Genomic DNA, 15,001 nt, shown 5'->3' on the forward strand with positions numbered 1-15,001 from the left:
AAATTATAATTATATAATATTAAAATAAAATAATTGGCATTAATAAATCATTGTTTTACTTAAATCAATATATACTATTTTAAAACATGATTAAAATTAAAATATAACACAAATACTATATAAATACACGAATTACCATGTCTTGGAACCTAAACAGAGCTTAATAATTTAAGTATCTTAATCGACCACGAAAAGACATAACATAGCCATAAATGTAAGAAATTATTTTGATAATTCAGTTCACTCAATGCTCTCAAAGAGAACCGTGAGAATCTAATATTGTTCACGAAAAGTTTGACAAACTCGTATATTATATTTGCAAGCAAAAATTTAAGGGGTAGACAACACCTTTCTATATTAACCTTACCTTTCCATTTCCCTGCATCAAATCCTTCCCATTTTCTCTCAATCTCTCCTTCCTAGCAAACACCATTGATGGAGATTTCTGGGGTTTATCTTCTTTTTCTGAGTCTCTCCTCTTTAGGTAAATCTATCGTTGATAAAGTATCAAAGTTGTTCTTTTTATTGTTTACACAACAAAAGTTTTTTTTCCTTCTTTTTCCGGTTGCAAATTGATTTAAACATTTTGATTCATGTTGCATTGATTCAACTTTGGTTATAATGACGATTTCAGGGACGGTGTTATCTTCAGCAACGCTTTTTACGCTCCAAAACCATTGCAGTTTCACGGTATGGGCTGGTTCACTCTCTGGTAACGGTGCTGCGCTGGGCGAGGGTGGATTCGTATTGGCACCAGACTCATCTGCTCAATTCCAGGCTCCACCTGGCTGGTCTGGTCGATTCTGGGGTCGAACAGGCTGCACATTTGACGACTCCGGCTCGGGAAAATGTATAACAGGTGACTGTGGTGGCGTGCTGAAGTGTACTGGGGGCGGTGAGCCACCTGTCACCCTGGTGGAGTTCACCATTGCAGGCGGAGGCTCAATTGATAAGGACTTTTACGACGTTAGTCTCGTGGACGGTTTCAACATTGCCTTGGGAGTCAAGGCAATCGGTGGTTCAGGGGATTGCCAATATGCAGGCTGTGTCTCGGATCTTAACTCCAACTGCCCGCCCGAGTTACGGGTCATGGATTCGGGTTCTGTCGTTGCTTGTAGGAGCGCCTGCGCTGCTTTCAAGACGCCGGAGTTTTGCTGCACCGGCGATCACGCTACGCCTCAAACTTGCTCGCCAAATAAATACTCCGTGATGTTCAAGAATGCTTGCCCAACCGCATACAGTTATGCATACGATGATGCCTCGAGTACTCGAACATGTTCTGGGTCGGATTATTTGATCACGTTTTGTCCAACCGAGTCTTGAACACGATTTGATTCATGTAGTTCTTGTTTGGTGTTTGATTAGTAGTTTGCTAGGTTAATTTGAATGCTTGGGATTATGGGATTTGTTTGATTGATTGTCATGTTAAGTTACGATATTGAAATCAATTGTTTGCTTTTACATTTTGGTTAACATAGATTATAAAGTTGGGTCTTTTAGTTACTGTTTTAAAGATTGTGATTTAGTTTGTTTGGGGAGAAAGAAAGTGATGTGTTGATGAAAGAAAGTGACGGTTAAAAATAAAATCAGTTTATTGAGAAGGATTAGCTTGGAACAGATTTCCTATACCATGATTTATTTTTGTAACATAGCTATTTCTAGAAGAACCCTGGAGCTCACTTCTATTACAAGCAATGACCGGAAATTTAAATAGTCTGAAATCACAGTGAATGTAATAACTGTAACATTCAAAATTTATAATGTAATTGTACTAACCGTAACAGTAATAACAATAACATTTAAAATTGATATTATATAATTGTGATATTCACGATCAGCTCGATAATATTCGTTATATTTATAATCATGATATTTAAAAATGTAAAAATAACTGTAGTTTAAACCTGTGACCCGAATACATGAATAAAAATCTGTTTCAGAGTTTGTGATAGTCAGGACGAATCAGTTCACCTTAAGATTAAAAACATCGAAAGTAATTGTTAATAAGGGTGTAAAAAAACCTGAAATAGTTAACCGTAACCGTTAACCGGTATAACTGTTATATTTAACAGGTTAATTAACCAAACCGTTAATATTAAACGGTTTCTATTAACCAAACAGCTAAAAATGATGGTTAGCGGTTAATGTTAATGTTACAAATTTTGATAAAAGATTAACCAATGGTTAACTGTTAATAAATGAAATTTAAAATTATATTTTTTATTTATTTTTTACACAAATAAATTGATATAAGTTTCTATTATTTATAATATATATATATATATATATATATATATATATATTTAATAAAATTTATATACAAATAATTTAATATATATTTTTATTATTTTTTCTTTGAAAATATATAAACATACTTACACCAATATAATTATATGTTTATTGTTAGATACTAAGATATTGGGAGATGTACATACTTACACTAATGTAAGTATGTGTTAAGTGCTACATTTTTCTTATTTTATTCACTTACATCGGTGTAATAAGTGTTAAGTGTTACAGTTGTTTATTTTATTAATTTACACTAGTGTAAATATGTGTTAAGTACTATATTTTTTGTAGTATGAATTAAAAAAAACTTTGACAAAAATTGGAATAGATTAACTTACAGTTAACCTGTAACCGAACCATTAATAACGGTTAACCGTTAGCGGTTAACAATTTTTTAATGGTTAGGTTACGATTAGAAAAATCTCATAATTATTATCACGGTTAACCGATCAATTAAACTAAACAGTATGATTAACCGCCTATTACCAACCCTAATTGTTAATGCATAGATACATCTCATTGACTAAAATGTAATTAGTTTGGGAATCGGGATTTGGGCCAACAAAAATTGTATTCAGATTCTAAATCGATTTTTTTTGTTTGGGTATCTAATAAAATAATAGATTTGAATTTTTCATAATTCCAACCTTTAAATATAAAGAAGCAAAATATAATTTTCTAAATCCATTTTGAAAGTCAGAATTTCACAAATTCAAAATAAAAAGAAAAAAAAAATCAACCGTCCTTCAAAGAACCATAGTCCGCCGCTGTTGCCGTGCCGCTACCATTACCACTGCCTCACTCATCGAACACCTACGGTAAACTAACTTCAAAGGGATTTTTGTTCCTTTTCAAAATTCTTACATTTTTATATAAATATATTTTCTCATTTTGAAATCACAATCTTTTTCTTTGGTTTCTGTCATTAAATCCCCTTTTTTGTGGTTTTTCAATTGAATTCCATGCGGAACTGAGTTCTGTTTGAAATTGTATAAAAGCCGGAATATGTAAACTAGAACGCTTCCTCATGAATCCATTGTCCTCCAGTGGTTAGGATATTTGGTTTTTGTCGTAACCGTCTTTCGGTTGGGCCTTGGAATTGGGCTTCGACTTGAATTGATTGGGTTAGAGTCGCCACCGACCATTTTAAAACGAATTTAGGAGGGTCGGACACCGTCTTACATGATCTGCGTTTTATCAGAAATATGTTGAGTTCGGGAGTCGGTTACGGTCAAGGAAGGATCAACACCCTTGAACCGCCCTTTCGATACCAATTAATTTACCGGTTGTCTTTAATTGCGAAAATCAAAATTTAAATTGAAATTTAAAAATTTGACTTGAATTACTCACCTTTGATTGATTGGAGTTTCTAAAAACAATCGAAAATGTTAGACAAAAAACAGTAAATAAATGTTAAATAATAAAAGAAAAAGAAATAAATCAAAAGGTCAAATAAAAATAATAGATAAAAAATATAAATATAAATCAAAAGAGGAAATATTAAATAAATAAAATAATAACAAAATAATAAAGGAAAAGAAATGTAAATAAGAAAAAATAAATAAATAGAATACAATAAAAAAGTTTAAAAATAATTAAAAAAACAAATGTTAAATAAATAAACAAAACGTTAACTTAAAAAACAAAAAGAAACCAATAATTTCCATTAGTGACTAAAATAAAATGTGTGTAAAATAAGATGGGCAAATCATAAATAATATTCAATGAGGACTGAATTAACTGCAAAAAAAGTGACTAAAATATAAATAGTGAAATATATATGCTCAAAATAAAATAACATGAAATTTAATTAGGTGATTAAAATAAAATATTACAAATACTAGGGACAAAATTAACTATTACCCCCTATCTACAAAAAAAAAAAGCAAATACCCCTGCCACTTACACGAATAGAGAAAGAGAGAACAATAAAGCATTAAAATGAAGAGCAAATGTGTTGTCAGATTATAAGGGAAAATATTAATATATTTCAATTCATTAAAGCTTCAGCAGGATTACAATGAAAAAGTAAACATTACCTCAAACCCTTAGCAAGCAATTAACTCAAAACATTTCATATATAAAGAACATAAGGGTTTTTGTAACCCTGTTTTCATTTGGCAGTCGGCCAAAACTCGGAATAAAGGGAAAAGAGAGAGAACTTCTCTCTAAATGATATCTTTCACGAGCAACCTAGGTCTAGCCCTTCCCTTTTCGAAAGTTTGAAACTTTGGTGACTGTCGGGCTTCCGAAATAAAGACAAGGTATGGCTTCTTCTCCTCTCTTTCCCTTTGGTTCTTTTTCGTATTTTCCCGTCGTGTTTTCCCCCTCTTTTCCGAATGATTTTTTTGTGTAACTTGCACCGAATCTCTCGGTATTTCTTGTGTAAACCGTAGTAATATTGTGTATATCCGTCCCCCTTCAATCTGATTTACATCTTTATTTATAGCAAAGAATTTACTATTTTTGGTCTTTGATGTAAACTGAAAATCCTCTGATTTATTGGTTGTTATTGAATCCTACTAACACACGACTTTGCTTATTTGTTGGTGATGCTCCTCGTTCGCTGGAGGACTTGGTGTAGCCGCGTGAAAGGAGGGGACTTCAACGGGTTGTTGCGTGAGAAGCGGAGCTGATGGGGGGCTGGAATGGTTGAGGCGGTTGCTGCTTGAGGATGAAAAAGTTAGGCCTCGTAAACCCCAATCTGTTACAAGTCATAGGGTTGATTCACGGGTCTGGTGGGTCATCAAACGGGCCACGGGGTTTGGGCCTAAATCATGTAAATAAATAAAAATAAATAAAATAAAATTATATTATATTAATGTAAACAAAATATGTAGTATTAATAAAAGTAAAGAACGAAATTAGGTGTCTATAGCTGCTCCTCTTTGTCCTTTTTCGTGGAACGAAAAATAGGACAAAGACAAAAGGACATAAATTTCGTTCGGTGGAGTTGTAAATTGATTCTGATATTTCAATTAAGAATAGCACCCTGTCGATTTGAGTTGTGGATGTCTCCTCCATCGCGAAGTCCAGTCCACCTTGAAATGATATGGAATTGAAGTCATAGTTCAAAATTTGAATCGAGATGCGGCTTCTCGTTGGCCTTCGGTCTTCTTCTCGGCTTAAAGACCTTGGATTGGAATCGAACTCAGAAATCTTCATTGACAGATAGCTTTTTCTTGACTTAAGCTATGCTGCTTGAAAATTGTTGGTTGTTATTAAGGCACGGCTAATCCAGGTCCTCTTCTCGACATGAAAACCTCAACTTGGAGCTGAGCGTAGTCGAACTCGAAGGTCTTTGTTGACAGATACTCCTTCTTTGAGTTGGATATCCTTCATCGTGAAGTTGAAATCCAATCTAAAGATGGATGATGCTTGTTTGCACGATTCCCTTCGTCGTGAAGTTGAAACCGCGGGTGGCCCCTTCGTCGTGAAGTTGAGCCTCAAATTGGATATCCTTCGTCGTGAAGTTGAAATCCAAGTAAGTAGCATTGTTCTAAGCCCAATATCCTCCGTCGTGAAGTTGAAATTAGCTCTGGAACCGGGAAATTGTTTGTTGACAACCAGCCGTCCCTTCGTTGTGAAGTTGAACTTGTGTTGTCTCGAGTCCAATATCCTTCGCTGTGAAGTTGAAATTGACTCTGAATGAAATTTTGTTGACAATCAGCCGCCCCTCGTCGTGAAGTTGAGCTTGTGTTGTCTTGGGTCCAAGATCCTTCGCTGAGAAGTTGAAATTGGCTCAAGTTGTTTATTGACAACCAGCGGTCCCTTCGTCGTGAAGTTGAACTTGCGTTGTCTGGAGTCCAATATCCTTCACTGTGAAGTTGAAATTGGCTCTAAAATTGGGAAGTTGTTTATTGACAACCAGCGGTCCCTTCGTCGTGAAGTTGAACTTGCGTTGTCTGGAGTCCAATATCCTTCACTGTGAAGTTGAAATTGGCTCTGAAATTGGGAAATTGTTTATTGACAACCAGCGGTCCCTTCATCGTGAAGTTGAACTTGCGTTGTCTGGAGTCCAATATCCTTCGTTGTGAAGTTGAAATTGGCTCTGAAATTGAGAAGTTGTTTGTTGACAACCAGCGGTCCCTTCGTCGTGAAGTTGAACTTGCGTTGTCTGGAGTCCAATATTCTTCGCTGTGAAGTTGAAATTGGCTCTGAAATTGGGAAATTGTTTATTGACAAACAGCGGTCCCTTCGTCGTGAAGTTGAACTTGTGTTGTCTCGAGTAGCACGATATCCTCCGTCATGGAGTTGAAATCGAGGATGGCCCCTTCGTTGTAAAGTTGAGCCTTGACTTGAATATCCTTCGTCGTGAAGTTGAAATCCAAGTATTGTATGTTGTGGGTAGACACAATTCCCTTCGTCGTGAAGTTGAAACCGTGGAGACCCCTTAATTGTGAAGTTTGGCTTCGAGCTAGATATCCTTCGTCGTGAAGTTGAAATCCACTCTCGAGCCAATTGTGTTGTTTCGAGAGAAACTTTCAACCTGTCGAGTTGGTCGAAGTGTAGCTTCTTGCTGCTGAGTTAAGAGGCCATCATCGTTCTTTAAAGGTGCTTGCGAATCGAGTATCCTTCATCCTGAAGTCGAAACTTGACTCTAAAAGTTGCCAAAAATCTTGTATGCTAAAATGATGAATGTGATGAGCCTAGGTATGTCTAAGATGCATACAACATGAATGAATTATGTTTTATCTCTTGGACCGAAGTCCCGTGTTTTGTCTGTCAATCTGGTCCATGGAATCGATCGTGCCCCATCATTTTTCAATCTTGGGCTTTACAAACCCTTCATATCTGAGACTGTTCTATTTGAAAATATTTTCTCATTTTTCTTATTTTAGGAGGGAAAATGATAAAAATGATGTAAAATATTGTTCGCAGTTGAATTAAATTGTAAACGTGAGTTCAAAGAATATCAAATGAATTAAGAGCTCTTTTAATGCTTTCAGAGTTACAGCTCCTTGACAAATGTTCAAATGGATGAGTTGACTTTAGGTTGGCCTCCTTTCTAAGGTTTTGGTAACCCAAAATGTCATTTTTTTTAAATACCGCAACATGCTTTGGCATTTTAATTGGGTGCGGACAAAATGACGCAACTAGCATGATCAATTACTAGACCTTTTATTTCGGTCCTCTGGAATCTTCCATTTGTTCAAGTTTTGTAAGCACCTCTAACAAAGGTAGTGCAGAAATATCGGTCTAAAAATGAAATTCTTGAGTGCTCGTGTGAATTTGACTATAACAGGTGTTCCTTAACTCCCTTAGTCCATCATTACCGAAAGTTTCTTGCTTAGATAAATTTGATTTAACTTGCCGTTATCTGGCTAGCTGAATCCATAAAGCCGAGGCGTTTAACCAATTGCTTTAGAGGGACAACTTAATATTATAATCACTTTTATCAAGTTAACTGAAGGGTTCATCTCATCACAGAGTCTTCGGCCTGACAAAAGCAGTGGAGCAAACACCGAATTGCCAAGTGTCCGAGCAATGTCATGGTTTGAATGCAATCTATTCATAAAGCCGGGGCTTTTGAGTTTCCTCTGTAACCAATTTCCTTAGTGGAATAGCTCAGCTTTACGGATTTAATTTCTTAAGATTGCCAAGAAGAACCTGTTATAGTCTAGGTGTTTTTGAAAGTCAAGGAATCTCATCTTAGAGTTCAATTTCCAAACAACTGACCTAAACTAGATTTGCTTACTTAACTATTCCATCTGTAAAGATCATTATCATCACTGAACGTCTTAAATAAAAAGCATAGTAATATTATATGCAAGAGGATGTCTCATGTTGTCCGCACTATATGAAAGGAAAAGATTATATTGGTTAATTGCAAGAGCAGGGTACGGTGTTTGAGGGTATACTCTGGGTAAGGTCAAAGTCCTTGGTTTTATTGGCTTTTAATCGTGTTACTTCATCAAAGATCAATAACTCTGAATCATTTGCAGAGTTTTTTAACTCAGATGATATTCAAAGAATTGCAAGTTTGCAAATGTGATTCATTGCTCGTCATCATTAAAGTAATATAAATTTATTCAAATGTTCTTACAAAAACTTGAGGAAAAAATGAGAAAAAAAACTCAAACAGAATGCCTCAAATGATGAAGTGATATTCCTCACTTGAATGCCCCCGAGTTGTTGAAGTCGATCAAATTCTTGTGTTTTCTGTACGATTCTCTTGAATGTGGAGTAGTTCTTGATAATGCACCCTGGGATACCGCTATGATATTCGCAATGAGCGTTCTTATCATACTACCTGAGGTATAGGGGATTCATGGATTTCTCTGGATATGGTGACACCACATATGTGCCAACAATAGTTGGTAAAGCTCCTTATATGTCATAAGATCGAAATGTTCTCATTTTTTATTAGACACGTGAATGTAATAAAAAAAAGAGAAAAGTAATGCGAAATATGTAGGAATGCATGATGCATGCAATGTTCGAGGCATTGATCCAAAAAATGTGTCTGTTATTAGAAATAATCCTTATTGGGGACAAAAGTGTTTTATCTTTTAAGAGACAAAAATATTCTGACAGCTTCTGATATGTTGACTAGTCTTCTGCCTTCGTCTGTCATCGGTTCAAAACCTTGTCGAACCGTTCTGGCTCCTTTGGCTAAAATGTGCAAGTGACAAGCTGTTTGTCTCGAAAGACTGCATCTCCGACTTTCACTCTCTGCCGAGCTTGTTTCTAACGAAAGTGCCATTGAAGCCCTCCATCCGAAGCTTATCGACCTGTTTCTGGAATTCATCTTGTTCTCGTAGTTTTCGAAAGGAATCTCCGGGTCAATAACTTTTTCCTCGTCTTGCCCCTGCAACATTTTCCTATAAAAAATTTGACTTTAGTGTGCTCGGTGTAAATTTCGGTCCATTCGGAGTCAATGTAGCAAAGTGACATATTATTCGATTGCCGGTACCCCGTCTTCTGGATTGAATGTGACACATAGTCACCCTGTAGACTGTCCTCTATATTTTCATCTCTTGTATTACAACCCCTTTGTCCATTAATGCAAATTATTCATGTTTAACAAACACATTTTTTGTGGATCAACACCTCTTTTAAATGATGCGAATGAAAAAAACAAAATAAAAGAGGACAAAATAAAAAAGTTAGTGAGGTAAATCAAAAATAATAAAATGAAAAATCCTACCCCACATGATATCTACCCGAACATGCTTAGCATTCCTACCCGGACATAATTTCTATCCCGCATGCTAATTTCAAACAAATGCTAACTGCATATTTGTCTAGTTCGCATGCTTTGAACAGAAAGTAAAGCAGGAAATAAAATCAAAGCAGCCTAGGGTTTGGAATGAGGTTTTGGGTTGGGCTCTAATTCTCCATAGTCTCCCGGTTTAGGTTCTAAAAATGGTACTCGAGTTCTCCTTGTCGGTGCCCCCTTGGGCTTGCCAGACCCTTAGTCCTAAACCCATCACAGGCTTGTGTGGACTAAGTTAAACTCGAGAGGACACATTCCCTTATGCCACACGGTGAATAAATTCACACGAAGACATAAGGTATATGAATCCCGAAGGCTACTTGCTAGGCATATGCGATGAATAAATTCACACGAATGCGTCGCTTTCACCCCCACTTAAAACGGGTTCGGAGCTCGGGTTTAGAGCTTAGAGATGACAATTTTAAAAAATCTGAAATCATTAACAACGTCAGTACAACTATTTATTTAAAAAATAATCAAAGATAAATAATTGGAATCGAATAAATAAATTAAAATTAAAATTTACCATTTTCGCATAAAAAGACAACCGAAAATTAATTTCGGCCTGACTCACTTACCTATCCCCAGTGGAGTCGCCAAGCTGTCGTAACCGTCTTTCGGTTGGGCCCTGGAATTGGGCTTCGACTTGAATTGATTGGGTTAGAGTCGCCACCGACCATTTTAAAACGAATTTAGGAGGGTCGGACACCGTCTTACATGATATGTGTTTTACCAGAAATATGTTGAGTTCGGGAGTCGGTTACGGTCAAGGAAGGATCAGCACCCTTGAACCGCCCTTTCGGTACCAATTAATTTACCGGTTGTCTTTAATTGCGAAAATCAAAATTTAAATTGAAATTTAAAAATTTGACTTGAATTACTCACCTTTGATTGATTGGAGTTTCTAAAAACAATCGAAAATGTTAGACAAAAAACAGTAAATAAATGTTAAATAATAAAAGAAAAAGAAAAAGAAATAAATCAAAAGGTCAAATAAAAATAATAGATAAAAAATATAAATATAAATCAAAAGAGGAAATATTAAATAAATAAAATAATAACAAAATAATAAAGGAAAAAAATGTAAATAAGAAATAATAAATAAATAGAATACAATAAAAAAATTTAAAAATAGTTAAAAAAACAAATGTTAAATAAATAAACAAAACGTTAACTTAAAAAACAAAAAGAAACCAATAATTTCCATTAGTGACTAAAATAAAATGTGTGTAAAATAAGATGGGCAAATCATAAATAATATTCAATGAGGACTGAATTAACTGCAAAAAAAGTGACTAAAATATAAATAGTGAAATATATATGCTCAAAATAAAATAACATGGAATTTAATTAGGTGATTAAAATAAAATATTACAAATACTAGGGACAAAATTAGCTATTACCCCCTATCTACAAAAAAAAAAAGCAAATACCCCTGCCACTTACACGAATAGAGAAAGAGAGAACAATAAAGCATTAAAATGAAGAGCAAATGTGTTGTCAGATTATAAGGGAAAATATTAATATATTTCAATTCATTAAAGCTTCAGCAGGATTACAATGAAAAAGTAAACATTACCTCAAACCCTTAGCAAGCAATTAACTCAAAACATTTCATATATAAAGAACATAAGGGTTTTTGTAACCCTGTTTTCATTTGGCAGTCGGCCAAAACTTGGAATAAAGGGAAAAGAGAGATAACTTCTCTCTAAATGATATCTTTCACGAGCAACCTAGGTCTAGCCCTTCCCTTTTCGAAAGTTTGAAACTCTGGTGACCGTCGGGCTTCCGAAATAGAGACAAGGTATGGCTTCTTCTCATCTCTTTCCCTTTGGTTTTTTTTTTGTATTTTCCCGTCGTGTTTTCCCCCTCTTTTCCGAATGATTTTTTTGTGTAACTTGCACCGAATCTCTCGGTATTTCTTGTGTAAACCGTAGTAATATTGTGTATATTCGTCCCCCTTCAATCTGATTTACATCTTTATTTATAACAAAGAATTTACTATTTTTGGTCTTTGATGTAAACTGAAAATCCTCTGATTTATTGGTTGTTATTGAATCCTACTAACACATGACTTTGCTTATTTGTTGGTGATGCTCCTCATTCGCTGGAGGACTTTGTGTAGCCGCGTGAAAGGAGGGGACTTCAACGGGTTGTTGCGTGAGAAGCGGAGCTGGTGGGGGGCTGGAATGGTTGAGGCGGTTGCTGCTTGAGGATGAAAAAGTTAGGCCTCGTAAACCCCAATCTGTTACAAGTCATAGGGCTGATTCACGGGTCTGGTGGGTCATCAAACGGGCCACGGGGTTTGGGCCTAAATCATGTAAATAAATAAAAATAAATAAAATTATATTATATTAATGTAAACAAAATATGTAGTATTAATAAAAGTAAAGAACGAAATTAGGTGTCTACAGCTTTCACCCAAGAGACTCGGGTTCAATTCACTGTAATAGAATACTTGTGTTATTTAAAAAATTTAGCCTTTCATAGGCAACACAGCCTCGTATTGGAATATGGAGCGGACCAAGAGTTTTTGTGAGAAAGGAGGCATGGTGGTTGGATGGTGAGCGGCAGTAATTTTGTTATGGATGAGGGATTTATTAACCAAACAACAACAATAGATTTATTATTAAGAAGTAAAAATGAGTTCTTCCAAGAAGGGTACTCAAACTTGTTACATCAATGATTATTTATAAGTCATACAATTAAATCAGAAACGACCCAACATATTATGGCCTAATAAATTAACAAACTAACCATCTAATAGATGATTAATTGCTAATTACAACTTATTCTTAACATTCTCCCTATTTTCTCAACCTTCTTGATCTTCTTTAAAATACTTATTCTTGAGCAAGAAATACAAACATGGTGAACTGAAGCAAACATAAGCATTTGAGCAACAAGTTGAATGAATACCAAACTGGATAACAAGCTGAAATTGAACTTCTAAACTACTTTCTTTCTCTTCATATCAATTCATTCATCAAATTTTCAACTTTTCTTTTCAATTTCTTCCTCATTGTCTTTCTTCTTCTACACTTATTTGGACTTTCTTTATGGTGGAAGCAATGCGGTCAAGCAACAAACTCCCGGGTGCAATCTGAAGCTTCTTGTGGGCAAGAAACACTATATATTGTCTGGTTAAGGAGGGCAATTCCGTTAAACACTTAAACCCTCCCCAGAGAATTCTCTATCATGATAAATTAGCTTTTAAGCATCAAGTGCCACTTTGTCTTGTGGAAGAAAACATATTGTATATGAAGCCTTCCAAACTAACTTCTTTTGAGTGAAGAACTAACACAATTTCGTTTCCAGCATCAATTCAGACTTGAGCAACAACAATCTTAAGAAACAACAATCATCTATTTTGAAAAACTTCAAATCTCACCCAACACTTGATGTCAAACTTAAAACAGGAGTAAATCGTGAGCAGCAATGAACTTGAATATCAATTAAAAGAAACATCAGATGGGTTGAAGAATTAGCAAATAACGGGAAATCAACACCTGAATAAAGCTCTCTATGTTCCCATGATCAACACCAAATCAATGTCACTGGTTGTCAAAACTTCACACTGGATGTCAAACATTGGTAGACCAATTCAGCAATGACAGATCCAAAGTAGCAACAAAGAACACATAATACACACATGCAGAACCAAAGGCGTACAATCAACAAAGAAAACTAACCAAAAACTCAATTTTATACCAAATCCAACTTCGAACTTTTAAAAAATTATTCCAAATCTAAAATTAATTCAATCCTCACCCCATGCCTGCAATGCTGATCTCTAAAAAAATGCAATGGATCAAATCTCACAAGAGTAGCCAACTTGATATAGATGCTAATCCAAACAATGTAATACCCCAAACATTGGGTTAGTGACTAAAATATAAGAATTTAAAATTTAGTGGTTTAAATGGAATAAGTTGAAAAGTTCAAGGACTAATTTTGAAAAATTATGTTTAGTACTTTTTAGCAAAGATGGAAGAAAGAAAGGAAAAAAAGGTCCTTTAGCAGGATATGAATTTAATATTCTTTTTTATGTTATTAAGCATGTGGGGAATTAAGGTTAAAATAAAAGAATTGTTTGGAAGCCTGGTTATCTTCTATTCTCTTTTCTTACCCGTAAACCCCATTGTCAAGGTAATTATGTTCAAATTGGTTGTTTTTTTTTAAAATTTTGGGTTGGTTTTGAAGCTTTGAGTAGTATAGAAGCTTGAAGACGCCTTAATATGAATAGAAACTAAAAGATTGGTGAATTATTGATGAATTAGTAAAATGGGGTTTTAAGGAATTTGATGATATGAATTAGTATTTGGATTTCTAATGATATATTTGGCTTGTCAAGAGTTTAATTAAGAAGTTAGAAGTGTTGGAAATGATTAAGAACATGTTTGAATATTTCGGGTGATTTTTAGTCTTAATTGTTATACGGAGAAAATTTGATGTTATAAGAGAATTAATGAACATAAGTTGTGTGGTATAAGTGCTAAAGAGTTTAAGGGGATATTTGGAGTTAAAAGTATGAGATTTAGGTGAAATTTTGGAAAAATTTGAATTATGGGTAAGGGTATCGGTACTGGAAGAACAATACCGATACCATAAGGGTATATTTCTGGAAAAAGGATGAATCGGATGATCAGTATTGATATTGATTGAAGAGTATAGATACTGATGTGGAGGTATCGATACCAAGAGGAAGGTATCGATACTATAATCGAAAATGAAATTCCATAATGCTAAAATGGTATCGATACCGATCGGTACCATAGAAGAGAAGTATCAGTACTGTTAGGGGGTACCGATACTATTCAGTCTAAAATTTAAATTAAGAATTGTTGTCCCGTTTATGTAATTTCTAACTGATGAACCATTTATGGGAATTCGTTATTGATCTTGGACATATTGATATGTAGATTTGGATCGAAAGAGTATCGAAAGAATTGTTATAGTACGAGATTGATTGAAAGGAAAGAGGATTTCATTTAGGACTTACGTGAGGCAAAGGTGAGTGCAAATTTTATATTTTTATATTAGATAAGAGGACGACTTATGATAAGCCAACCTCGAAGTTTTCGATCGAAAAAGTTTATTTATTTTATGCAATTATTTTTATTATGCTTTAGATAAAGTGTGTTTTCAAAATATTGATTTGATTCTCTATGTATATGATTATGCTATATGTGTGAAAATACTCTACGTGCTATGCAAACACAATCTAAGTGAAAATGCCATATTCTATGAGAATAAGACACACTTTGAATAATGAATTGAGAAATAATTATATGGTTAAAGCCCAAGGTATTTGTATGAGAATTAGAGGTATAGTTGGCATGCTAAGAGTCGAGGGTTCTATGTGGTCCTTCGGAACAAACCTATGTGGTCCTTCGGGAAAAATATGTGGCACTTTGGTGCAAATTATGTTAGCAGTGGTGACTGTATTAGTGCACAACCTCAATATACTCAAATACCTAGAGTTCTCAGTAG

General features: G+C 34.7%; 1 protein-coding gene across 1 annotated transcript; it reads left to right on the forward strand.

Annotated features, from left to right (window-relative positions):
• The first annotated feature begins 271 nt into the window (after positions 1 to 271).
• Positions 272 to 1,564, forward strand: LOC120118668 (pathogenesis-related thaumatin-like protein 3.5). Its single transcript, XM_039138680.1, has 2 exons — positions 272 to 484; positions 635 to 1,564. Exons 1-2 carry the CDS (start codon positions 436 to 438, stop codon positions 1,321 to 1,323), a joined length of 738 nt encoding a protein of 245 aa, XP_038994611.1. The 5' UTR covers positions 272 to 435; the 3' UTR covers positions 1,324 to 1,564.
• Positions 1,565 to 15,001: the final 13,437 nt, after the last annotated feature.

Source organism: Hibiscus syriacus, unplaced genomic scaffold, assembly GCF_006381635.1.
Source record: "Hibiscus syriacus cultivar Baekdansim isolate YM2019G1 unplaced genomic scaffold, ASM638163v2 tig00110328_pilon, whole genome shotgun sequence".
NCBI lineage: Eukaryota > Viridiplantae > Streptophyta > Magnoliopsida > Malvales > Malvaceae > Hibiscus > Hibiscus syriacus.

What these genes read in the sequence shown, in the direction of transcription:
- LOC120118668 (XM_039138680.1), top strand. Translation starts at nt 436, where the DNA reads ATGGAGATTTCTGGGGTTTATCTTCTTTTTCTGAGTCTCTCCTCTTTA. An exon ending in TCTGAGTCTCTCCTCTTTAG is followed by an intron (nt 485 to 634) that starts GTAAATCTATCG and finishes TGACGATTTCAG; the next exon opens with GGACGGTGTTATCTTCAGCA.